This window comes from Glycine max, chromosome 16 (genome assembly GCF_000004515.6).
Source record: "Glycine max cultivar Williams 82 chromosome 16, Glycine_max_v4.0, whole genome shotgun sequence".
Lineage (NCBI taxonomy): Eukaryota > Viridiplantae > Streptophyta > Magnoliopsida > Fabales > Fabaceae > Glycine > Glycine max.
The window spans coordinates 7,037,430-7,065,130 of record NC_038252.2 but is presented as its reverse complement, the minus strand read 5'-3'; the positions used below and the strand labels follow the sequence as shown (position 1 = coordinate 7,065,130).

The following is a 27,701-nucleotide window of genomic DNA, read 5'->3' as shown; positions in this document are numbered from 1 at the left end:
TTCTATCATTTTTTGTTGTCAGTTTATGACCTCTCTGAGGTGTAACCACTATATTTATATTTTCACTAATCCCATCAAGTTTCACTTTATCTTTTTTTAAAGCTAAGATAATTATCTATAATTTCCATGTTTATCTCAAAAGCTAGTTCAAACCTCTACTATGCCTAAAATTAGGAAGAACATGAACTGATTGCACAATCCTGACAGTTAAGCCTAATTCGGTCATATTCATAGCTTGTTTTTCACATTAAGTACACGTTTCTGGTTACTCTATTCACATCTTTTGATTTTCATTTCATTCTCCTAAATTAAGATTATCTAGTTCATAAGATAAGATAAGTTACTTACAGGGGGAAACGCTCACTAGAAAAGCATAAAGACGAACTTCGACTAACCTGCATGAACTTGGTGGCGTTGTCCACCACAATTTGCACAACTCTTACTAGGGCTAAAACATAGGTGTGATATAAAACACGAACCCAAGCTGCCTATATTTTCTAAGTTAGGATTTTCATCATAGAACTAACACTAGACTAACAGTTCTTCAAGCATTCTAACTATAAGAACATAATCTAACATTCCTCTAAAACCAAATATAATAACTACAATACTAACATGATTGTATAACACACTAAACATAGATAATAATAATAATATAACACTTACACCAATAATGCCATCACAAATAACAATAATAACGACAAGGACAATAATAAAAATACACATGACATACTCATAGAAACATATAAAAAATCATTTTTTTTAATTTAGGATAATTTTAATTATTAAGATGAAAATGAAATAGTTTTAAAAAGAGATGTCTCTGTATTAAAGAGACATTTAGCTCATTTGGATCTAAAAAATAAAGAGTAATTAAATCAAGCTTAAAAATGGTAGAAGTAATGAGATCATGGCTTATATAACCAAAAAAAAAAAAAAAAAGACGATGGCTTACACTTCATAGAATTGATAGCTTGTGAAGACAACACAAGCAACAATGATGTCCCCTGATCCAAATTTCCTTCATTCCACCCTTGGCTTATCCCAGATTCCCAGATGGAACATCTTCTTCCCCTGCAACTCCACCAAATCCCAAACCCACCATTTTTCCTCCCTCACCCATTCGGGTCGCTCCGAAATCTTCCGGGTTTCCGGCCCGGAAACCCGGTCCCAAGTCGGGTTTCCGTTCGCAAAACGGGTTGGGTCTTCGACATCCATTCTCCCCAGCGGAAGCTGGTGGGCCTTGCCGGAGCTCCGGGAAGACGGCGCGGAGCCGACGGCGGCGATGCTCGCTCTCCGGCGAATGTGGGAGTTGGTCGCCGATGAGAGACTGGTCGCGTTTGTGGCGGCTGGGTCCCTTGTAATCGCTGCTGTGAGTGTGAATTGCAACAGTTACTAATTACCATTCTCAAACAAAGGAAGGTTCTTTTTTTTTTTTGTTAATGCATGCTTAGGGTAACACATTCAACACAAGAGGCGTTTATTGAGCACAATTTAGTCACGAAAGAAGTTGCTTAGAGCATCTCTAATGCAGGTGCTTCATGAGTGGCTTAACGAAAATTTACCATTGGAGTAAATGACTTGACAGTGAATTCCTTATATAAGCAACCTGCAACCGTTGCTTAATTCATTCTTACCAATTAAAGAATCATTTTCAATCACAGAATTTAATGTGGCTCAAGTTAAGCATTCACTCTAGTAACTTTAACATTGAAGTAAATTTTTTAGTAAAGTTTCTAAATCTATGTGGCATTTTAGGGCTCACAAATTTTAGATAACAACTCATTTAAGCAATCATACATTGTAGATGCTCTTATGTTGCTTTGGTTCTAACAAGTTGATAACTTTGGTGGCATGCTGAACTTCTTAACCAGTTAATTAATTTTATGGAACTAAAGCAATACGAGCAATATCTTTCAGATGCCGGATTATGTATTTATTTGGGGTTTGTTTCTTCTCGTGAAGTCTGGTTGGTGAAATTTGGAACACACTAGTTACTCTGGACACCAAGTTTGTGAAATGTTATATATTCATTTCTTGAGTTTAATCTTTCATGCGCTGTCAACTAATTAAAAATCATCCTGGACATGCCTTTTAAAATAATTATTATGTAACTTTTTAATTGTTATGTAACTTTTTTATTGCAAAGAAAATCTAAGACTTAATTTCAAGGAAGATCCTAGAAACAGCCTCCCGGACCTAAGATCTTAGTGCACTCTGTTGCCTCTTCTTTTAAGATCTAAGATCTCCTGTGAAGGGTGAGGATAGGCTATAGTTCATGCAAAGTGGCCTCGATTATATGTGATATCTGGATCAAGCAAGCTGTCCGCTTTCCCCAGAAAGACTTATGGTTCTTGTACTAAGTTTTATTTTATTAAGTGATGGTAAAGGCACTACGGTCCTAAAATAACTAGTGCCACTTGATATTTGTGCAGCACTGTAGCTTTATAATTTAATTATAATGTTTTTCCCCTATCTATGTTAATTCTAAATATTTATTCTGCTGCTGCAGCTTTCAGAAATCACCATGCCGAGTATATTGGCTGCATCAATATTTTCGGCACAGAGTGGTGAGACTGTGGCATTCTCTAGGAATGCACTGTTTTTGCTTGTTCTGTGTTTAACTTCAGGGATATGCAGGTGATTCTTACAGAGCTTTATTTCTGTGTAACCAATTTTTTTAGTCACTCTTCCCTATATCTCTACAATGATTAGTAAAATGGTTACCCAAGTTACTGCTGGTCCAACTTAATGCACCCTAAAATAATCAGGGAGCTTGTCCTCAATAACCAGGACCACTTCATATTGTAAAAATAGGAGGCTACTGATCCCTGAACTCTGAAAACACATGACCTAATTGTTAAAACCTTTTGTGAAGTGCTCAATGCATTATTGTATGTGTTAATTCTGCTACTATTCAAACAAGGAACACTTTGACTCACTTTATTGCCTTGTCTTGATATGAGCTATTTGTCATATGTCTTAATATATAAGATTGAGTAGGTCATGATTTTGTTCTCCCATTTGAGTTTCAGTGGTCTGCGAAGCGGCTGCTTTGGAATTTTGAATGTAACCTTGGTAAGTGTTTATTGATCTCAGTCCTTTCTCAATTAGCTTTTTGGATGGATCAAATTTCATATGTAGAACTTTTTTCTTCATTTGTCCATCCTGCTCCTGACTGTACTATTGCTATGAATCATTGTGAATTTTGTGCCTGATGATACAGTCAGTGGAGCTCATCTAGGGAAATTCTTAGGCCAATGTTTGACAGTAGATAAGAGTTTGTTTAATAAAGAAGTATTGGAAAAGATACATGCAACTTCAGGCATTCTTGTTCTTGCTATTTGTGGGTTTACATGATATTAATGCTTGTTGGCCAAGTATATAAATGGAAATTCTTTTGAGCTTTTAGTGTTGGTCTAGTAATAGGCATCTAGTTTCCTTATCTTTTGAGCTTTTAGTGTTCTATCTTGGCTAATGGCTACTTAGAAAAATAAACATAAAAGAAGCTCTTATCTCCTAAATATTCCTTATAACCAGTGATATTCTGGAAATTCTGGGAAAGTTAAAACAGCCAGAAAGAAGAAAAAGGAAGGCCTTAGGAATAGGAACAGCCAACCCTAGCCTCAGGAACGGCCAACCCAATGAAATCACTTTGTATAGTATTTTTCCCCCTCCTCTTCACCACTACTCTGTGATCCTTTTATGCTCCACACCCATTCGGTTAGGATTCCCTATTTCCACTTTCTTCCAGCTCAGCATTCTCATCATTCTCCTCACCATTCCCTGTCTGGACCATGACTAAACTAACTCCTCTTTTGGTCCATTATCCATCACCTGAGCCTCTTGTTGCAATGTTGCCTCCTTCTAGAATAAACATAAGATATGGGCCTTATACATTCATTCATTACATTTTTTGCATGGTTATACTTTTGGGTAAGGATGTTGTTGCATTGGTCTTTTCACCAATGTCCTAGGTATGAAAATGGTGTAAAAGGAACTTCAAAGTTTAGCTAGCAAAGGAAATTATGGAAGACCTAAAGGAAATAAAAGGCTTAATTGATAAAATTAACTTTTAAGTTGGGTTCAGTCTTGAAGGTTAAGGGAGAGTTATTTTGAACTTATTTTTAGTTTAGAATCTTCCCTTTTGTGCAGAAGTTATGGAGGTTTACAGTAAGGGCGTTTTTGTTTTTTTTTGTGGTGGCTTGCTTTTAATGTTAACTTTATGGATTGGGACTCTTTTAGGTTTCTTGTGTGGGTTTTCCCAGTTTATTCTCTCTCAGCTTTGTGGGTTCCGTTGAAGCACTTCTTATCCTTTCTTGTACTTTTTCCCTTCAATTGTAATAAATTTATTTTTATCCGTAAAAAATGATGCTACAATAATTTTTTGGTTTTGTCTTAAGGAAAATTTTCAAGCTAGGAAATGCCATGATGAATGTTGGACCCAGACAAAATACTTAATAATGAATGGTTAAACTGCTTGTTAACACAATTAACAACTTTTTTATTATTCATTCCTCTCTTGTTCCAACATTTCCACCAAGACATCCAACTTGGGAATTTTCCTTTGCCATTTTAATAAAGAAATTCAATTTCAGTAGTCATTATTTCTTTACTACAATTTCAATTTTCTACATTGACTGAATCATTTATTCCATGCATATAACTGCTTGGGATTGCCTTCTTCTCTTTGTTCTTATGGCTATTGTAGAACATTTCCCCCCTCTCCAATGTTATGCTTTTTTCTTTAATGTACTGTTGATGTCCAAGATTCGGAGCACACATCAGCATCCAATGTTCCATGCATCATTTTTCAGGTAAAGCGTCTACGAGAAAACTTATATACAGCAATTCTTTTTCAGGTATGCATTTTACAAAGTGGAAATATACAGTGCTAATGGGTGTTCTTTAGATTTTTTTTCTTTTTGATTTTTCGTTTCTTTCTTTTCTTCTGGTTGACCAATGGCTTATGCTTGTATTATCTGTAATGTGATGTAGGACATCTCCTATTTTGATAAAGAAAGAGTTGGTGACTTGACAAGCAGACTTGCAGCAGATTGTCAACGACTATCCCATGTTATAGGAAATGATCTTCAGCTGATATTACGCAACTCTTGTCAGGTCTTAGTTCATACATTACATATTAATCTGTTATTTTAATTTGATGACTTTATCTTTCCCTCTGGTTTTATCTATTCTTTTATTTTATATCTAGGGAACTGGAGCAATAATTAATTTGATGGCTTTATCTTGGCCTCTGGCATTATCTGCCTTGGTGATTTGTTCTATTTTATCTGCAATTTTCCTGGTTTATGGCCAGTAAGCATCGGTTACATCTTCCCCTTTATGTTAAACATGTAGCTTTACTTCATTATTATTGTCTTTGGGTTCTCTTTGGTTTTGTATTTTTTTATAAGGTCTCTTTTGATTATATTTATTTTTACAGAGATACATATACATCATGTAGAGTAATTATACTATTTAAATATATTCTGATCCATGCTTGATTTGATTATGGTTTCCTTCCCTATGATTGGCATCCTAGTTTTTATTTTTTATTTTAAAGGGTTACATTGTATATCCTTTCTTATTATTTTCTGAATTTATATAAATTTAGAAGTACAATTTTATTGCATAATCTTCTAGTATAGTGAAGTTATGCCAGTAAATTGCTGCTGACATACACATTATCATGTTTCTCTCAGTTGTTTTTACTCTTCTAGTTCTATTTTGTCTTAATTTTGTATAGGATAGTTTGGCTAACGAACATTATGTAATTTTAGGGCCCATTTGGGGTTGTTTTTAATTTTAAGTTTCAAAATTATTAAAAATAACAACCAGTTTTTAGTTTTAGTTTTAGTTTTATTTTTTTAAACTAGTTTTAAAAATATGATTAGTTTCAAATAAACTCCTTTTGAAAGTTTCATATTATATTCAAATTATTTTAAGAGTGCTTTTGTGTGTGGTGACGATAATGATGATGGTGGTGATGTCAACAATTGCAGCGGTGGTCATGGTGGCGGTGGTGGTGGTATTGGTGGAGGTGACATTGGTGGTAGTGGCAATACATATAGTGGTGGCAGTGATAATGTGGTGGTGGCAGTCAATAGTGACGATGTTGGTGATTGTGGTGGTGACGTTGGTGGTAGCAATGTCGGTGGTGTTGGTGGCGATGGTGGTGGCAGTGACAGTGGTGGTAGAGGTGTTGGTGATGGCAGCAAGTGGTGACAATGTGGTGGTGGTGACAGAGGTGGTTTGTTGGTAGTGATAGTGGTGACAATGATGGTGGTAGTGAGATTGATGGTGGTGGTTGTGGTAGCAATTCCGGTGGTGATGGTGATGTCAGTGGCAGATGGTGGCAGTGATGGTGGTGGCACCAGGCAGTGGAGGTGGTGGTGATGTCGGTGGCGGTGGTGATAGCGGTGCTGGTGGTGACAGCAAGCTATGCCGGTGACAATGATGGTGATGGTGGAAATGACGGAGGTGGTATTGGTGACGGCGGCAGTGGTGATGGTGGTGGTGGCGGTAGTGGCGACGACAGCAAAAAAATGTCATTGTCAAATTTTGGAAATATGTAAATTTTTTTAAAACTAAAAATCAAATTCACAAAATATTTTTTCTTATTTTTGAAAACAAGTGTAAAAATGTTTCGAAAATGATTTAAAAACCATTTCAGCTCCATTTTTTGCCAAACATGTTTTGTTTTAAAAATTGCATTTAAAACCCAAAAACCAAAAACTTACAACCACAGCAAACGGGCCCTTAAGTTTTTCTATAAATCATCTTATATAAGATGAAGGGTTCTTTGGGGTATTTAAAGAGGAAATATATGTTCTAAGGTGATAATGCATGTGCTTAAATGTTTACAGGTTTAAATTAACCATACATATTAGGCCTCTGATTTTATTTACACCTTTGCAGTGCTGATGGTCTGAAGCATGTATTTTGTTGTTTTAATAGGTATCAAAGAAAGGCAGCAAAGTTAATCCAAGATTTCACAGCTTGTGCCAATGACGTATACACATTATACTGGTAGATATTGTTTCTGAAATAGTGAGCAGAATCTTATTTTAATTATTAATACTTTTTCTATTGCAGGTTGCTCAGGAGACACTTTCTTCAATAAGAATTGTCCGAGCTTATGGAACAGGGAAAAAAGAATTTGGAAGGTGCTTTATTTTGTTTTTGCTGGTACTGAATTTTCTTGCTGAAAATTTTTATTTTCACTTGATTGTTACTGTTTGAATATCTCATAATATCAATATTATAAATTTTAGAATATTTGAGTATCTAGAAATTATCTCTCAAGATTAGTTTCCCTAATTCCTTCATTTTTATGTTTTCTAATAATTTATGATTTGTTTTTGTATTTAGTTTCTATTGTTGTTAATATAAACAGGGAGTGCTTTAGATTTCATCATATTACATATATAACATAATGTAATACATCGCACTACACAAGTGAATACTTCAGAGTCTCCTTATTCTATTCTTTCCCTCTATGCCGAAAACTTCCTAATTATAACAGTTACTCAAGTAGCATGATAAAATGCCCTCTTAATATCAATTCATCATTCATCACCATCCTGAAGCTTTTAATTGGTATTAGATAGGAACCTAACCATTTATGCCAAGTTCAAGGCTCGTACAGTCTTACCCTCTTCATTTAATGTTCTCTTGAACCACAATTAAACAAACTAGACCAGTGTGCCTGCTCTGCACGGGCAGCAGAAACAAAACAGTGGCCCGTGTTTTAAAACTGCAAAAGAAAAAAGGTTAGATTGCACGTGTAGCTTTGTTTGGCGGCTGGACAGTTTTATAAATACTATTGATTACAGGTCAGAACTGCACGAAAGCCATACTGATTCAATTGCAATTGCTATAAAGGATTTGCCTTAATAAGAATTGATACGAGAATTCTTTCCATGTTCTTAGGCTATTCATTCTCATATCAAGAATGATGAACTCTTTTAGGTAGCACAATATAATAGTGTTAAATTACTAACCATGAGATATCTTGAAAGCTTGATAGGAAATGGAATCATGTATGCATCCTGTGTGTTATTGTTAGAGTATATATTTGCTCTAATAGTTATACTATTCTAGATTGTCTACACAAGTATATCAAACATTTTTGTAAATGGTTGTACGTGTTCCAATAATACTGATATCCATAATAACCATTATATATTTATTCAGGTACAAGCAATTGCTACAGAGCTTAGCATTTATAAACGTTCGAGAGAGTGTGGCTTCTGGGTTCTGGAACCTGATCTTTAACACCTTATACCGTTCAACTCAGGTTTTGTTTATTTAACCTTGTAAAAAGATACAAAACCAATAATTGCATGCTGCAATTCCTTCATGCTACATATTTAAAAAGAAATAAGGAAATATGGGTATACCATATTTGACATATGAATGCAACTATTAAATAACCAGTTGACCAACCCCACCACTATCCCCTTGTATTAAATACATCCCTGAAATCAATGCAATAAGCAACCTACAGAATTACCAAACAAAACCATTAACACCTATGCACAATATTTTCGATCAAAGATCCACCTTGGAACCCTCCAGAAGCCTGCAAAACGCAGCGGTAGACTCTCCCACAAATCACCCTCGAAATCAAGCCACTCGAGATACTGTCCACCCCTGATGCCTGCAGAAAAGTTAGAGACCCACTGCACAAAAGACACCAAAATCCTTCTCAAATTCTTTAATCCAGGACCAAGAGTGTAACGTCCTCATTAATATCTCCATCATTTTGTAATTCATTCCAAATATTTAAACTTAGAAACTTGTGGTATGAAATCATATCCCATTTTGTAATTCATTCCAAATATTTAAACTTAGAAACTTGTGGTATGATCTCTTATTCCTTTTGTCTCTTGTTAAAATTGCAATGCATATATTCTGTCTTACTTTTATTTAAGTGAAATCCTTTTGCTTCCAAAGTTCTAGATTAATGTTAATTGCTTCCATATTGATTCTTCAATCAGATCTATATCTGCAAAAAACATGAAATTAGGGATAATCTTTTGTATGTCCTTGGTAAGCACGTCCAAGACTTAGATTATATTAGTAAGGACTTAAGGTTGAGTCTTGATGTAATCCTATCGCTGTAGGAAAGTCCTTAGTCTTGTCTCATGGAGTTCTCACACTAGTAATTATCCTTCCATACATGTCTTGTATAGACCAAATATAAGCCACGGACACCTTTTTTCTCGAAAGTCTTCCATATTATTACTCGAACACTTTTTTAAATATTTTTATACTTTTCCCATTTTTCAAGGGATATTATATAATAGAAAAATGTCAAATTAATTATTTTTTAAATTACTACTTGCAGATATTTGCAGTGGTGTTAGTAGGTATGTCTGTTCTCAGATGTCACGTAACTGTGGAACAACTTACCAAGTATGTACTATACTGCGAGTGGTTGATTTATGCTACTTGGAGGGTGACAAACAGCTTAACATCATTACTGCAGTCCATTGGAGCATCTGAACAAATTTTCCAACTGATGAATCTTTTGCCCAGTGACCAATTCTTAGCCAAAGGCAAGTAACTGTTTATCTACTGCTCCCCTTACTCCTCAAGTATGGAGTTATCTACTTTTTGATTGGATTTCTCACCAAATACAGGAGTGAAGTTGGAGAGGTTAGTGGGGCATATTCAGTTTGCAAATGTATCATTTCATTATCCTGCAAGGAGTATGGTATGTATTTGTTTATGTTATATTGAGTGTCTGTTGCTCTATTTGTTATAAGAAACATGTTTAGGTTACTCATTTCAGCTTGAAAATCAAAATGCATATTATTTGCAGTTTCTAGGGCATCTGAACTTTAATTGCAAGCTAGTTTTATGTGGATTTAATTACTTTCTGAAGCAATGAATAAAAAAAATAATCACTGCCATTTGACTATTTAAATGCTACATATGGTGATTATTGTCAGCTTATTGTGATGCTTTGCCTTTTGTATGCCATTCATTTAGTTGCCTTGAGCTTGAGCACCATCCAAATGATTCCATTACGAGTTCACTACTAATGACTGGCATGCTTTCTACCGTAAGCACCTGTCAATGGGACTCACATCCAGTGCCAATCGTCCACTCCAAATTCCTGCAAGAAAACAGTCCTTATTTCATTTGTTGATATTTCATGTAGTGCATGACACCTGCCAATAGTATGGCCTACTTTGAGACAATGGCTGCTCCTAGAATTTGGGCTTAGGGTCTAACTCAACCTCACAAAACTGGTATGTAAGGTGAGAACTGCCAAAGCTTTATAAGATCTATTTTAGCCATTTCTCTAGTCGATGTGGAACTAAATCACCACCCTGGTACATGGTTTGCCTGGTTTGAGGGACTCGCCATGGTCATCTCTTTGAGAGACCAACGTGGAGGAATCAACTGGGGAAAGACCCATGTGACCAGGCAAAGTTAATAGTGGGTACTGTGCTAGAGCCCAAAATCTGATCCCGAACTATGTAATACTCAACAGGTAACCCATACAACATAAAGAATTTCTGTCACCATTCCAATTCCTCGACAGGGATGTTGGCAAGGGGCAAGAGTTCATTGAAGTCATGAAGAACACCACTCACTTTTCCCAAACCATCATGGAGAACATCCAGCCTGCATGGTGTAATGACATTCATGTGGCTTTGCAGACTTGCACATCTCATGAGAACAAAAAGTCTGCATTATAGAGGGATGAATAGTGGATAGGATTGACACTACAAGGCTGCGTTTGAATCTTACTCTGCTCAGAACAGTCATCTTCCATATATTCCTCCTTCATGCTAAGATGGTCAACATGATCTTTTGGCCCTTAAGCAATAGTTTGTTGTTGGAGGCCCAAGAATCATAATTCTCCCTTCCAACTTGTCAATAGAGAGCATCACAGTGACGACATGGAAATGGGAGGGATAGAACTTGCCATGGGTCAGCACAGAAGAGAGAAAATCTATAAATGGTACCAAAAATGCCAAACAGTGAGGTACAGAACTGCAAATGGACAAAGTGAGCATAGATTGGGCATGAAAATACTGGGACAAGTTGAGTGGCGGTGACAGTGGCCAGAACTGGCTGCTCATGTGCCACACCATATGCAAAGGAGTGGTACAAGGAGAGAAAAATGCAAGACACGTGTGCAAAGGAGTGGTACAAGGAGAGAAAAATGTGACACTGTTTTCTGCGCGACCCATCCTCCAACAACCTCCCCATCATGCTTTTTCTTCTTCGGCGAACCTGTTTTGGTTTCGTTTGTTTCGGTACGCATTTGTTTGGCACTGTTTGGTTGCTTTGGCTATTGTATCTACACACCCAGTATCCAAACAGCTGTGGACACCTTTTCCGGTGTGACCCACCGTCCGGCTACTGTGCCATCCTCCTCCTCTTCCTTCAGCGACCCTATTTTGCTGTTGTTTGGTTCTGTTTTGCTGCTGTTTGGCTGACCCCCAGTCCAGCGACCGCACCATCGTGCTTCATCTCTTTCCAGCGACCTTTTTAAGCTTTTTCGGGATGCCCATTCTGCAGAGCTGAGGAGGAGAGCGCAGGTCATCTATTCTTTCAGTGCAGCAAGATAATTCCAGTATGGTGGGAGTCCTTGTCTTGGGTGAACTTGTCGGGTGTCTTTCCAAATCATCCAAGGCAACACTTTCTCCAACACATATATGGAGTGACAGAGGGAATGAGGTCTAGTAGATGGAAATGGTGGTGGTTGGCACTGACATGGACCATTTGGAAGCACAGAAATGATATTATCTTCTCAAATGGTACATTCAATGCCAACAGAATCCTAGATGATGCAGTTTTCTTATTATGGACGTGGCTCACAAATTTGGAGAAGGATTTCAACACTCACTACAATTACTGGTCTTCTAACATTAGAGCAGGGTTTCTCAATAGAGCAGGATAGAACATTAGAGCAAATGTCTGTAATAACCTAAATTATACCTCAGATTCTGGTTCAATGAAAACCATATGTCTTGGGACCAAATCTGGATTGTAATATGTATTTCCAGTACCTCTGGTACTCAATTAATATATGATATTATGTTTGCTGATAAAAAAAAAATGCCATCTTTGGCTCCTGGAATCATAGGATGAACATTTTCTGGTCTAACAAGAAGATGCTGTGGTGAATTCTGTGATTCAGTTGCAGGTGATTAAGGGTGATCATCAGACTGAACAGTACCAGAATTTGCAGTAGCAGTAGAAGCTACTGTATCAGTAATAGGAGACTGCAAGATCAGGAGTAGACACTATGTTATGAGCAGAGGGCTGTGGGACAGAAATACCTGAACTATGAGACTCAATAGAGGATGGTGAAACATGACTTTGAGGCTGAGCAGAATTAAAAGGTGTAGATTCAGGGCCTATTTGGGTAAGCTTCTCTAGAAGTATTTCTAGGAGAAGAAAATAAGAAGAAAAAAAAGGAAATGAGATTCTCCATAAGCTAAAATGAACTCTCCATTAGCAAACTATTAGCTAATTTTTAGATGTCCTCTCATCTTTTAGAGAATTTATATGACAAAGCTTCTACAAATTAGCTAATGAGGAGCTAATGGAAAACTCATTTTAGCTTATGGAGAAGCTCATTTTCGTTCTCTTTTTTTTTTCTCTTAGAAGTGCTTTTAGAAAGAGGGCGAGCCCTGGTGCAGCGGTAAAGTTGTGCCTTGGTGACTTGTTGGTCATGGGTTCGAATCCGGAAACAGCCTCTTTGCATATGCAAGGGTAAGGCTGCGTACAATATCCCTCCCCCATACCTTCACATAACGAAGAGCCTCTGGGCAATGGGGTACGAAGTTTTTTTAGAAGTGCTTTTAGAAAAATGTATCCAAACAGGCCTTTAATAACATGTAAGTTATTGGAAAAAGATGCAGTAGAAATAGGATTAGAGGTAGAACAAAGTTTAGGATAAGGAAAATGAGTTCCTTAAAAATGACATCTTTTGAATAAAAATTCTACCAGAAGAAGACATGCACTTATAGCCTTTGTGACTGGGTGAGTATCCCAAAAACACACATTCAGTGGATCTGAATTCAAGTTTGTGAGAGTGATAAGCATGCAAAAAGTGACAACAAGAACATCCAAACACTTTTAAGAACTGATAATGAGGATCAGTTTGAAAAAGAACATGGTAAGGGGTATCAAACTTTAGAGGAGCTGAGGGCAATCTGTTTATAAGATACACTCCTGTTAGGAAGGCATGATCCCAAAAAGATAGAGGAAGGGAAGCATGACTAAGAAGGGACAGACCTAACTCAACTATGTGACGATGTTTTCTTTCCACAACACCATTTTGATGGTGTGTGTGGACAAGACAGTCTGTGAATGATACCCAACTAAGACAAAAATGAAGAAAAAGTGAGAAATTCACCTCCCCAATCTGTTTGGACAGCTTTAATCCGTTTGTCAAATTGCAATTCAACAAGTGACTTCAATTGTTTAAAAACAGTCAAAAAATCAGATTTGTTCTTTAGAAAATATATCCAAGTAAATCTTGAATAGGCATCAACAAAAGACATATAATAACGAAAGAGACAATGAGAAAACCAAACAGGCCCATAAGTAAGAGAGAGTGATGAGAGAGAGTGAGAGAGAGCCTGAGAGAGCGATAGCTCCAGCGAGGGATGAGGACCAAGAGTGGACTACGGTGAGGCGAGGGAGAGGTAAACAGAGGGTGGGAGTGAGATCGAGAGAGGATCCCGAAACGCACTACACTAGCGAAAGGCATGGACAAACTCGAAGGTACCAAAAGGCAAATTGGAGGGAAAAAGCAAACGTTACTACTTTCTACTTCACAAGGTTCCTTGACTACATAACAGAGAAGGATTTATGGGTTCAGTTCAAGAGATGGGGGGATGTAAGGGAGGTCTTTATACCCAATCACCGGAATAAGGATGGCAGAAGATACGGCTTCGTTAGATTCACAGGCGTAGCTGATGAACGAAAACTTGAGAGACAGCTTGATAACATTGTGCTGGGGGGACTTAAGTTGTACGTCAACATTCCTAGGTACGGGAGACGAAACAAGAGGATCGAAGAGCAGATAGACAAAAACGGTATCACGCAGGAAGGGCATAGCATAACAGAGAACAAAGGGCGCCTTGCAGGAACTCGATACAGGAACCCCTCTATGACCTACGCCAAGGTGCTGTCTGCCAACAATTGCGATGCAGAACTACGCAGGAAATACCAACACCCACACCCTAGAGCCATGGAGTCCCACTCATCTATCCATCTCGATGTATCACAAGGGGAAAAGGAAAAATACACTGATACATGGGTAGGCCGTTTAAAAAACTTGGGAAGCTTCGAGACAATTGAAGATGATCTCCCATGGGAGTTAGGCATGAACGTCGTGCTGAAATACATAGGCGACGACATGGTACTCCTTCTCGGACTTTCGGACTCAGAGGTAGAGGAGATTTCAGCAACTGAACTCCAACACGGCACAACTCCCTTCTCCGTGCTTCAAAAATGGAACCCGACGATGAGGCCGGGGCACAGAATCGTATGGGTCCAATGTTGGGGTGTTCCCCTTGAAGTTTGGGACATTGGGCATCTTCGAAAACTGGTGGCGGCTGTCGGAGACCTAATTGAGGTTGATGATGATGTAGAAGAGCTAAGAAGAATGGATAGGGCGCGTATTCTGATCAAAACTCCACGGAAACCTTTTCTCCAGCATTCTGTGGTAGCCCACATCGGAGGCGAAACTCACCTGGTGCATATTGTAGAAGAAGGATGGAGTGGTAAAGGGACACGCTCCCCCAGCCGCAGATGTGCCATTGACTCGTCGGAAGAGATAGACTCTGACGACGAGGTCAGCGAAGCTTGGCGCGAGGCGGTGGACCTATCTGCATGTCCCCAACTCACGCTGAATGACTTCGACGGAGGACGGCCCGTCGACAACGAAGACGACCAGCCCTACCTGCTTCCCGACGGTCCACGCCATGCGGTTTACCCAGTGGGTATTACCCATGACAGTCGGGTTCTCCTACCCAACCTCGATACCCGCACGATGCCGCAAAAGGAAACTGAAAAGCAGCAGCACCCCGTGGTCCAGTCTGAAATTAACCCAAAGGTGAATATTGGGGAAGTCAACACATGCAAGTCATCAAAATGGAAAGAAATGGGCAGCAGTGCATGCTTGGCAGGTTCAGCAAGCATAGAGAAGGAAGGTGCCGTTGCTCAAAAGGGAGAAACTCCCGATATCCTCAACGGGGTAGTTATACCCCCAATTGGGCCTAACATGCTTGAACATGGCCCAACGACGGACCTGGGCTCACCTAATCACACCCCACCCTTTCCCCTTCACACCTCAACCTTTCCTATTCACACCCTGCACACCCCACCCTTCCCGCCCCACACCCAACACACCTCTCCCATCCCTATACACACCCCTATCTCAACACCTACGTCTCCACACACACCCAACTTCAGCCCACCTTCCCATGTAACCCCCATAATGCCCTCAGTGTCCCACAAAAGACCTAATGACTGCCATGCCCCTGGGCCTGAACAACATAACCAATCTGGCCCTTCTAACCATATCCTACCTAATAGCTCTATACAATACCCTGGTAGCCCACCCCATCTTTTAGCAGAAAAAGAAAAGGGATGGAAAGTATATGTCAGGTCTAGGGGGTGCAACAAGAAGAGGGCCTGCAGTGTTAAAAAGCATATCACACAGGACGTTGAGAATCCCTGCAACTTATCGGGGGAAATGCAGGCAGCAAAGGATCTGGGACACCCACACATGGTTATAAACAACACTAACCAGGGTATGGAGAAGATTTCTGGGTTACCTACACCAGGGGAAGAAAAACATGCAGACCACACCCATGAGGCTTCATCCCAATGGGAGCTTGCAAAAATCCTGGGAGTGCACTGCGACTCAGATCAGGACACAATTATCAACAAAATTTCAGTCATGGAGGCTAGAGATAGGAAACAGGCTGAGAGAATGGGAGAACTAAACCGTCAACCATGAATGTTCTATCCTACAATGTTAGAGGGCTCGGGAGAGGGGTTAAATGGGCGGCGATTAGAAGGCTGGTCAACAAATTCCATGTAGATGTATTATGCATTCAAGAAACAAAGAAGGATCAAATCGATGATCGCTTGTGTAAGGCACTGTGGGGAGCCTCGGATGTTAGTTGGGATTTTCAGCCAGCAGTAAACACAGCTGGTGGGTTATTATGTTTGTGGAATGATCATTCTTTCAGAGTTGATAGCAGGGCAAGAGGTAGAGGCTACATCATGCTGAAGGGAGAGTGGATCCTGGAAAATCAGAAAATAACGATTGTAAATGTTTATTCCCCCTGTGACATCACTAATAAAAGGGAGCTATGGGAAACTTTGAGGCAGCTGAGGCAACATGATCCTGAGGGCCTTTGGTGTTTCCTAGGAGATTTTAACAACATCAGACATCGGTCCGAGAGAGAGGGGGTGGCCCACAGGGGCATGGAAGCACTCACTATCAGTGAATTCAATCAGTGGCTAGCTGACATGGAAGTGGAGGAAATTCCTAGTGTGGGAAAAAGATTCACATGGTTCAAACCCAATGGGACCGCAATGAGTAAGCTAGATAGATTTTTTGTTTCTCATGAATGGCTGAACAAGTGGCCAAGCTGCACCCAATTCACCTTGGATAGGAACTTCTCGGACCATTGTCCCATCCTGATGAGGGTTAAAAACACAGATTGGGGGCCAAAACCATTTAGAGTATTTGATTGTTGGCTTAAAGATAGATCCTTCGACCGGACTGTTTCAGAGTGCTGGACAAACACTCAACCAACAGGCTGGGGTGGGTATGCACTTAAGGTAAAAATTAAAAAGCTAAAAGAGGTTTTGAAGGTGTGGAATAGAGAGCAGTTTGGCGATACTCTTAAAAAGCTTCAGAGGTTAGAGGCTGATCTAAATACCCTGGAGGATGTAAGCACAATTAGACAGCTTACCCCTTCTGAACTGGTGGCCCGAAGAAAACTGCAAGAGGACCTTTGGCTGGCAGCTCAATCTCATGAATCTCTGATGAGACAAAAGGCAAGAGTAAAATGGGTCAAAGAGGGTGACTGCAATTCGCGATTTTTCCATCTGCTGATGAATTCTAAACGTAGACATAATGACATCAAAGGAGTCTACATTGGTGACTCATGGGTTGAGGACCCAACAAGGGTGAAACAGGAGGTATGCAGATTTTTTGCCCACAGATTTAAAGAAGTTGACCAGTGCAAACCAGTTTTGAGGGGAGTCCGTTTTGGTAGCCTAGAGATGCATCAAAACGATATGTTGGTGGGCCAATTTCTAGAGGAGGAAATAAGGACAGCAGTGTGGGATTGTGGCAGTGATAAAAGCCCAGGCCCGGATGGGCTGAACTTTAAATTCATCAAGCATTTTTGGGAGCTTATCAAGCCTGACATCAACAGATTCATAGCAGAATTTCACGCAAACGGGATATTCCCAAGGGGAGGAAATGCATCCTTTATTGCTTTGATCCCAAAGAAGAACAATCCACAAAACCTTAATGAGTACATGCCAATATCACTGATTGGATGTATTTATAAAATAGTGGCTAAGCTATTGGCTAATAGGTTAAAGAAGGTGCTGCCACATATCATTGATGAACGACAATCAGCATTTATAAGCGGAAGGCAACTGCTCCATAGCGTGTTGATAGCCAATGAGGCAGTGGATGAAGCAAAGAGATGTAAAAAACCTTGTTTGGTGTTCAAAGTGGATTATGAAAGAGCCTATGACTCCATTTCATGGGAGTTCTTGTCATACATGATGAAGAGGCTTGGTTTTTGCCACAAGTGGATCTCTTGGATTGAGGGCTGCCTCAAATCTGCTTCAATTTCTGTCTTAGTAAATGGCAGCCCCACTAATGAGTTCAGCCCTCAAAGAGGCCTTAGACAAGGTGATCCTTTAGCCCCCCTTCTCTTCAATATCGCTGCAGAAGGTTTAACAGGCCTTATGAGGGAAGCCTTGAATAAGAACCTCTTCAATAGCTTTCTAGTGGGAAAAATCAAAGAACCTGTTAACATTCTGCAGTACGCCGACGATACCATCTTCTTTGGTGAAGCTACTATGAAGAACGTGAAGACAATCAAGGCCATAATGAGAAGTTTCGAACTTGCATCTGGCCTAAAGATAAACTTTGCTAAAAGTAGCTTCGGGTCAATTGGGAAATCTACTCAATGGGTGAAGGAGGCAGCTGATTTCCTACACTGCAGTACCTTGTCTATGCCTTTCCTATATTTGGGAATCCCCATTGGGGCTAACATGAGAAGTAGTGTTTTTTGGGATCCTATAATTGGAAAATGTGAGAGAAGGCTAGCCACTTGGAAACATAAACACGTATCCTTCAGGGGGAGAGTGACCCTTATTAATGCTGTCCTTACATCTATTCCTATCTACTTTTTTTCCTTTTTCAGGGTTCCATCAAAAATTATAGCCAAATTGAAAAGCATTCAGCGAAGATTTCTATGGGGAGGGGGAACGGAGCATAGGAAGATCGCTTGGGTAAACTGGAAAACAGTTTGCATGCCTAAACTCAAAGGTGGACTTGGCGTTAAAGACCTTAGAACCTTTAATTCAGCACTGATGGGTAAGTGGAGATGGGACATGCTCCACAGACAAATGGAACCTTGGGCCAGAATATTGAATTCTAAGTATGGTGGCTGGAGGGTGCTGGAGGAAAGGATCAAAGGCTGCAACGATTCGACTTGGTGGAAGGACCTTGTGACAGTTCAGCATTTACAGCAGCATGCTCCTCTCAAAAGACAAACTGAATGGAGAGTGGGTAGGGGCGACAAATTCAGATTTTGGGAGGATTGCTGGATCAACAACGGATTATCTCTAAGAGACAAATTTCCGAGGCTGTACCAGATTTCCTGCCATCAAAAGCAAACTATACAGCAGTTGCGAACATACACAAACAATGGGTGGGAATGGCAGCTCAACTGGAGGAGAAACCTTTTTGATTCTGAAATGACAATGGCGGACACCTTTCTCGGGGACATATCACAGCAGCAACTCCATCCAGAACGGGAGGATACTTGGGTCTGGAAATTGGAACCTGCAGGCCACTACTCAACAAAAAGTGGATATGAATTGCTATGGGGGGAATTGATGGAAGAAAGACAGGAACATGATTTTGGGGAAATATGGAAACTCAAAATACCCTTAAAGACAGCAGTTTTCACTTGGAGGCTAATTCGGGATAGATTACCAACCAAGACAAACCTTCGAAGGAGACAAATAGAAGTAGATGACATGCTGTGCCCTTTTTGCAGAATTAAGGAAGAGGGGGCGGATCACTTGTTTTTCAATTGTATCAAAACCCTCCCCTTATGGTGGGAATCGATGTCATGGGTCAATCTCACCAGTGCATTACCACAAAATCCTAGGGACCATTTCTTACAACATGGAACTGAGCTAGCAGAGGGAGTTAAGTCTAAAAGATGGAAATGCTGGTGGATTGCCTTAACCTGGACAATATGGCAGCATAGAAATAAGGTGGTGTTCCAAAATGCAACATTTCACGGTTCTAAGCTACTGGACGATGCTCTACTCCTACTATGGTCATGGATCAGAGCAATGGACAAGGATTTCACTCTTCACTTTAACCAATGGTCCTCTAATTTGAAGGAAGGGTTATGTAATTAGGGGGGCAGGTGTGGGTGAATTCTTGTAACACTTCATTGTGTCTCCAGCTCTTTCCCAATATTCTGGAAAAGCAGGATTCACATTTATTCCTATGTACTTTCAGTACCACTGGTACTAGCCTATAAATATATTAAATATTTTTTGCTGAGCAAAAAAAAAAAAAAAAGAGACAATGAGAATTCATAGGAGCAGGACCCCACAAATCACTGTATATTAATTCCAAAGGAGAACTATACACAGTTTGAGAAAGCTTAGAAGGAAAACGATGAATCTTGCCCATACAACAAGTAGAAAAGATTTCAGATCTATGCAAAAGCAAAATAAAAGAGATAGGGAAGAAGAGTGCATCGATATTTTTATATTAGTTCACCCCAACCTTGGGTTACATTCAGTCATGTCCCTTCAACATGAGATTTTCACTAACACAACTAGTTCACAATTGGACCAGCAACCACTAGATTTCATAACCTTGCCAGTTCCCCCATTGAACTTCAAACCTAGTCTCTGCTAGACCAGCTAAACCACAAGATTTCACTCTTGTCAAACATTTTTGGACTTTATAGAAATTGGGTCTGTGATTCTACTGCACATAGAACGGATCTTCTCCTCACAAGAGGGATTCCACTCAGGAATATAATCTCACAGTTCTAACTAGGATTATTACAAGTTATTGAACACAATACAAAAGTGGGTCACTCTCACAGAGAGGGTTGAAGCTAGAACACAAATTTCTCACAAAGAATTTGTTCAAGATGTTGCAGATTTGGAATGCTTCAACTTAGTTTTTCATTGCCTTCAAAAATGTCTCATAAAGCAACCAAACAGACCGTTGGAGTGGGCTCCACACAGCTGATGCACTTTTGGAGCAAGCAGGTTCACTTTCCAGCTGTCATGATGTGATAGCTAACCAAACCATTCTGAGGAACCTTTTTGAGGTTCCCATTCTGAGGAACCTTTCTGAGGGACATTCAGAAGAACCATCAGAATAGCCATTCTTATGTTTGCTGAAACTAAATCCATTCTTTATTGAATTCCTTTGATGAAGTTCAGATTGATATTTCATTCTGATGTAGTGCAGCTTCATCATTTCTTAACACTTCTTCTCAGCTTCATGCATTCTGAATTCTAACTACTTCAGAAAGACTTTAGCAGAAGTTTGTTGCTGGTGTGTTCCTGTTCTGTCCATGGTTAGACTGAATTGCTTTCTTCAGTCCTTCAATCTAATGCTTATCATCAGTGCTTCTCATGGACAACTTCATCTTTCAATTTGATGCAGTCAGTTCTTCCTTTCTGTAGTGCCCATAGTGATTGTGGCAAAGTGAAGAATTGTTCAGACTTTAGTCTATTCTAATGTTCAAAAACTCAGAGTCTTGGTCTTCATCATTCTGATGTAGACTTTGCATAGCTTCATTCTGAACCATGATGTTCTTCATATAGCCTTTGATGAATCTTCAATGTAAAGCCTTGTTGTTCAATATTTCGCCAAGAACTCTCAAAGGGTAGCAAACTTCATCTTTCTAATGAGCTTCAAGAATTCTTCTGAGTTCTCAACTCTGACAGCAGTTCTCTGAACCTTTCTGAGTACCTTAGAATGAAAGAACACTTCTGCTTCTTAAAGGAATAAGCACTGAAACACTTAAGGAGAAAGTTAACCATCACTTATTTCCATCATCCTTTAATTTGCACTGCTAATGATTTGCCATAGTTAAAATTAGGGATGTGGATTCAACACAATCATCAAAGGAAACCGTGTTTATACAATAAGGACCAGTAGTTGGACAAGAAATAGCTGAGCATAATTGAAGATTAGGGAACTGATATAAGCCAGCAGATCAAACATCTCCTTGGAGAAGGATTTTATGGGAATCCTAAGATTTAACAAAGCAATGATTAGCATGGAATTCAAAGAAAACATGGTTATCTTTGGCAAATTTGCTCACATTAATTAGGTTCTTAGTGATTTGTAGAACAAGAAGCATGATTTTAAGAACAAGTTTTATATCAGGACTAAAAGGAGAAATAAAATTGGAATAACCAGAGGCTGAAATATTCAAACCTTGTCCATTACCAATGAAGATCTGGTCTGGACCTCAAAAGGTGAGTTTTGCTGAATATTCTGAGAATTATTGGTCACATGGAATGATGCTCCAGAGTCTGGAAACCAAGTAAATGATGCAGTGGAGTCAGAATTTGCCACTATGACTTGTGGAGGCCTAGAACCAGAGTTCTGAGATTGCCACTGAGGAGGTGCAGAGTTTTGGTTCTGATTCTGATTTTACTGTGAGTTCTAATTGGAAGCAGAGGAATTGAATCTATTGGAAGCTTGATACTGAGGATTGAATTTATTGTAGCAAGTAAGAGCCGTGTGGTTTCACTTAACACTGACCTGAGCTTCGACCACCATGGCCACCACCACAGTTGAAAACCTCTTTCTCCGTGGCCATTACGGCCACCAGTGCCTCTAGAATCTGAGGAATACTGATTTGTATACACAACATTAGTGTCTGAGTATGAATTCAAGCTATCATTTTCAGTAGAATGCGAAGAACTTGCTTGAGTAAGATTCACAGTAGGCGCGAAAGAATTACTCGAAGAATCAAGCTTGTTGTATTTTCTAAGTCTTAGTTCTTGTGGAAGGATAAAACCTTCAGCTTCTTCAGTTGTGATGTGCGGAAGATGGCTCTCAATGAAAGCAATTATAGAATCGAAATCCCTAGGAAGACCTTCAAGAATCGAATCCATGTGTTCGCGATGGTAGCTGCATTGCCAATTAAAGCAAGTGCATTGATAAGCACTTTGATGCAAGAAAGAAAATCCGTAACCGGATGATTGTCAAGTGTAGTGTGACGGAGCTCCGATCGAAGCTGTCACGCTTTCGTGCGAGTTTGGTGATGAAAATAAGCGTGAATCTTATCCCATACCTGATACGAATGAGTCGATCCAAGAACTCGAGCAAGCATCGAGCTCGAAAGCATGGATTGAAGCCAAACAAGCATAGATCTTGCTTTTGCCACATCAAAAACAGAGGATTAACGCGATCAAGATCGTGATCTTCATCAGAGAGATATCACGGAGGGATTTGAGTATTTGCAAAGAAACGATTGAGTCCAAGCGCAGTGATGTCTGGCTCGATTTGCTGTCACCACAGCAAAAAGTTCTTATCATCTTTTCTGTTGAAAAATGTGTCATAGGGAACGACAAAGTATGAATGTCTTGATTCATCGGAACAGAATTGACCGGAATCGCACCGGAGTTGGTTGGAATTGCACCACTGAAGTTGTTTGGAATCACACCACCGGAGTTTGTTGGAGTCGTGCCGCAAAAATTAGTTGGAACCGCACCGGTGTTAACCAGAATTGCACCGGAGTTTGTGGAAGCCATGAAAGGGATCAGAGAGCTCTGAATATCATGTAGAAAAGATAAAAGAGAGAAAAAGGTTCTATGTATTGATTTAGAAAGATATTGCAAAACCACTGTAATCTCTTACAAGAGCAGTACTTATACCGCAGAGATTCAGTTGTAACTGAAAGTGCAGCTATCATCTAACCAATGACAACTGTCAACTAAGTACAGTTTATAAAGCTAACCCGAGTTATTTACTCATACACTTACAATACTCAGTTCATTTGATTTTGGCTAGCAGTCTCTGCATCATATGCACTGGACTTGTCACAACAGTTTTTTTTAATCCAGTTACTGAATTTGTAATTTGTAATATTCAATAAATTTCTTACCTTGCATCCCTTCTACTACTCAATCCTGAGACATGGGTGTATTTGTAGCTGATTAATTGTTAAATTTCATTTGTTTCGTACATTTGATCAGATGCCAGTTCTAGAATGCTTGAAATTCTCCATAGAAGCAAATCAAGTCATTGCCATTGTAAGATTTCTCTTCATTCCTACTGATTTAATGTTGGTGATGCTCAAAGATTAACTGGACATCTCTACCTTGCCAAGGTTGGTCTGAGTGGTAGTGGAAAGAGCACATTACTTAACCTTCTACTTCGTCTCTATGAGCCTAGTAGTGGTCAGGTAAACAATTTATATCTTTTAAACCTGGTAAATAGGAGATTTAATTCATATAAAGAAAGAGTTGCATGCTCATCATCCACTACTCGATTAGTTGTTTGTTTTAATCATGTTTACGATGCTTCCACACCTATAAATGTTTATGCACATTTATGTTGTAACAAAGAGCAAAATATGCTACAACTACACAAACTCTTTCCTAACTTCTTGGCACAAGTTATCAGCTTCTTGTATTCTGATTACTAAAAGCAAGTCCAGTGAAGTCATGATCTCGTTAAATGATTGCTCCTGAATTGAAAACCTTTGTTTTTAATATTCTGCACCATTGAGATAGTGACTCCTACGGACTAAAATGGCACATTTCCAAACGTATGAGCTCATTTAGCTATATAATTAATTACCGGAAGTTATGATAATAGATTCAAAAAAGATGTGCATTCTATGTTATGTTTACCGTGTCTAAAGCTCACAATTTTGACAAATAGACTGACTCAGATGGTTGAACTTGAATGTGACATATTTCACTTGTTATTTATTGTTGATATTTCATTTTTTCTTGCCATATTCCATCTCTCTACATATGTGAGTGAGAAACATGAGACATTATTTTTCTTTAAATTCTTAGAAAGGAGGAGTGAAAATACAAGTTGAAGTCCATAGTAGATCCTCCTAAAGAGGGAAATAATAATAATGAAACAGAAACAAATAGGCTATGTAATACTGCTATGTAACCAATTTTGTTGTGGCATAAACTAGAATTTCTCTTGAAACAACTGCAAGTAAACAGGCAAAGAGATTATCTCAGAACAAGTATAACTTTTAAAAATACAAGTTTTCCTCTCCCACTAAATAAATCAGAAAAGTGCATGATTTTTACATTGCCATAAGACCTTCGCCTCTTGATCTTGACCTATTACTGATTTCAAATGTGATGTCACTATCAATAATGTTTATATACATAAACACTTAATCATTTCTTATGTAATCTACATCTACATTTTTATACAGATATATATCGATGGGTTTCCTCTTAACGAATTGGATATCAGGTGGCTGCGGGAGCACATTGGATATGTTGCACAGGTTAGACAACTAAACTGTAGCTCGTACGTAATTAAGACTTGGAAATTCATTTTCTAAAATTATGTTTCAAACAGGAACCCCATCTCTTTCACATGGACATCAAGTCAAACATAAAGTATGGTTGCCCCACGAACATAAAACAAGCAGATATTGAACGAGCAGCGAAAAAGGCCAATGCCCATGACTTTATTTCTTCACTTCCTAATGGATATGAAACCCTTGTTGATGACAATGCACTTAGTGGTGGACAAAAGCAGCGAATTGCTATCGCCAGAGCCATTCTTAGGGACCCTGTTATTATGATACTTGATGAAGCAACCAGTGCTCTAGATTCCGAGAGTGAGCATTATATCAAGGTATATTTCTCAAATTCTAGTTTTTGAAAGTTATATCTAATTTCCATTTTTTGGTCAATCTAACTTCCATATTTATCTAAGAAAATACGTGCCTGCAGCTGTTTACGTGTTATGTAATTCTTATTTCAGGAGGTGCTGTATGCATTAAAAGATGAATCTAAAACGAGAACCATCATTATCATAGCACATAGGTGCATAAGCATCTTTTTTTTTTTTTTTTTTCTCTTTTATATATAAGATTAGTTGCACTATAATCACTGAATTTTCACAGGCTTTCTACTATAAAAGCTGCCGATAAGATCTTTGTTATGGATGATGGTCGCATCATTGAGGTGATTTCTAATTGAACTTAGTTATTATACCTTATAATTTAGTCCAAAAATTGTCATTTTATCGTCAATACATGGAAAACAGTAATTGAATTATATGGGTGGGGAAGCTCCATGTCCAAAAGTAAATGACATGGTTAATGCCAATTTGGCACCGTTCATTCAGTTCTTGGAGTGAGCAATTGCAAAATTGATTTTGAATGAAATTTGATTGTGTAAAATTAATTTTGAATAAAATTGGTTTTGGAGTGAAGTGATATGTTTGGATGTTTTTATTTGAAAAGCAAGTTAGTAGTAAAATTTTGTATAACTTTTTTTTTTCTAACACAAGCTAGCTTCAACTCAATAAATTTTGGACTCAATCAAATATCTTAATGAGATCAAACATGTCAATATCTTAATGAGACCAAACATGTGAACATTTCAATATGCAAATAAATGGCTTAACGCCAATGCACAACCAATTTATTTTTATTTATTTTCTTTTTTTGCAGATGGGAGATCATGAAGAGCTTATGCGCAACGATGGACTTTATGCAAAATTAACTAAAATTCAAGCAGATATTTTGACTTGATAAAGAGGACTTTGCAATTTAAAGTTAACGAGTGGAAGACTGGAAGCCAAATGTTGAAGCAGAAGTGCTAGGAATACTCTATTTCTCTTATTGTTGAAATTTATTTAATGACTATCTTTTTTTATTTTGTAGTTTTTAATTAATTTTAACCAATAAAAGAGTGTGTGTTTAAAGGATTGTGATTGAGTCTATTTCTAGCACTCTTTGTGTCGAAGAAAACACAAACACTTAACTTCTACAAGTAGACGTGGTAATGAGATTCGCACTTGTGGACACCTGCCTGAATTCACCCCGACTTTAACAGGAAAAAATTGAGTTGATTGGGTTTGGGTTTTTTCCAGTTCTTAAATTCGTGGGCGGGGATGGTTTTAGTAATGCTGATATCTGCCCCACTCTTGTCCCTATTAAATCACAAAACTATCCTTTATATATATATATATATATATATATATATATTGTAAGTGTATATATGTTATTGTTGTCCAAAATTGTATTTATGTTATAATTGTTGTTTATATATGAATTTTTACAGGATATTTTATGTGTATTTTAGGGGTGGGAAAAATCGACCCCCGTCGGGTACAGGGTCAGGGGGCAAATTTCTAGTCCCGTCAGTTTTCAGGGGTGGGAGCGAGGGTGGTTATGAGATTCGGGGGCGGGGTAAGCAAAAATTGTCCCCGACCATCCTCGTTGCCATGCCTATCTACAAAAAAAATGGAAAACCTTTGATTTTTTGGAAGTAGATGTGAAAGTGGAAGCGGTATGTTATGATATGCTCTTGAGCTAATAGTCACTAGATTTGGTCTAGTGGAGGTCCAGGAGGAAGAGGAAAGAGAAAGTTATAAGTTTTAGGTTTAAACATTATTGATGTTTATTGTAAAATCAAAATTAGTTACTTTCCATCTATCTCAAGTTCACAAAAACCACCGCACATGGCCTTAATCAAAGTGTGTGTTATTAATGCTAGGGTACAATGTTTGAAGAGAGTACAAATTTCAAGGGAACCTAATAAAATCATTCCTAACTTGCAAAAAGGTGAGGGATGGGAGAGAAATAAGTTTTAATTATTTTTTTTTAAAAATAAAATGTGAAATTACCTTCTCATTCCCCAACACAGGTACACATGTATATATATGAAATATCTTATACGAAAATGAGAATTAAATTTGGACTACATAATCATATATATATATATATATGAAAAATGATCAAATTATATCGGTATAATTTAAACAATTATTATACTGGTATAACTTAAGCAATTATTATACCATTTTATAATTTGATATAAAATGTGATTTTTATCGATTCAATCATTGAATTATATCTACATATTACCAAGATTATTTGTGTGAAATTTGGTCAAAATTGAACAAAAATAGACCAAATTTCACACAAATAAGATGATAATCAAACGATCCATATTTTAATATATTTTAAAAAGTTTATATTCCATCAATTTTAATTTGTATGCATGAGATAGTAAATAATTTTAGATTAATATAAAATTTTGTATATATGATCTAAGTGAAAGGAACTTTTAATTCAATGGTGGATTTATGAAAACTATCTAATTGAAAGTTATTGAATGATATAATAGTTGATCAAAGTTATATCAGTGTAATTTGATTCTTCCTCATA

The 27,701-nt window shown here is 38.3% G+C and overlaps 1 protein-coding gene across 5 annotated transcripts; it reads left to right on the top strand.

The window, feature by feature from the left end:
- Positions 1-867: 867 nt before the first annotated feature.
- Positions 868-26,335, top strand: LOC100797529 (ABC transporter B family member 26, chloroplastic). 5 transcript variants are annotated; one of them, XM_003548515.5, is made up of 18 exons: positions 872-1,372; positions 2,513-2,640; positions 3,036-3,078; positions 4,818-4,862; positions 4,999-5,121; positions 5,216-5,319; positions 6,961-7,015; positions 7,099-7,169; positions 8,200-8,302; positions 9,356-9,566; positions 9,651-9,724; positions 23,512-23,568; positions 23,646-23,720; positions 24,726-24,800; positions 24,875-25,156; positions 25,286-25,347; positions 25,428-25,488; positions 25,980-26,335. In XM_003548515.5, exons 1-18 carry the CDS (start codon positions 998-1,000, stop codon positions 26,058-26,060), a joined length of 2,025 nt encoding a protein of 674 aa, XP_003548563.1. In that variant the 5' UTR covers positions 872-997; the 3' UTR covers positions 26,061-26,335. The 5 variants fall into 5 exon arrangements, with proteins under 5 accessions (XP_006599092.1, XP_003548563.1, XP_040866190.1 ...); XM_041010256.1 differs by having other exon boundaries at positions 1,253-1,418; XM_014768942.3 differs by lacking the exons at positions 872-1,372; positions 4,818-4,862 and adding an exon at positions 4,771-4,817 and having other exon boundaries at positions 2,511-2,640.
- The last annotated feature ends 1,366 nt before the right edge of the window (positions 26,336-27,701 follow it).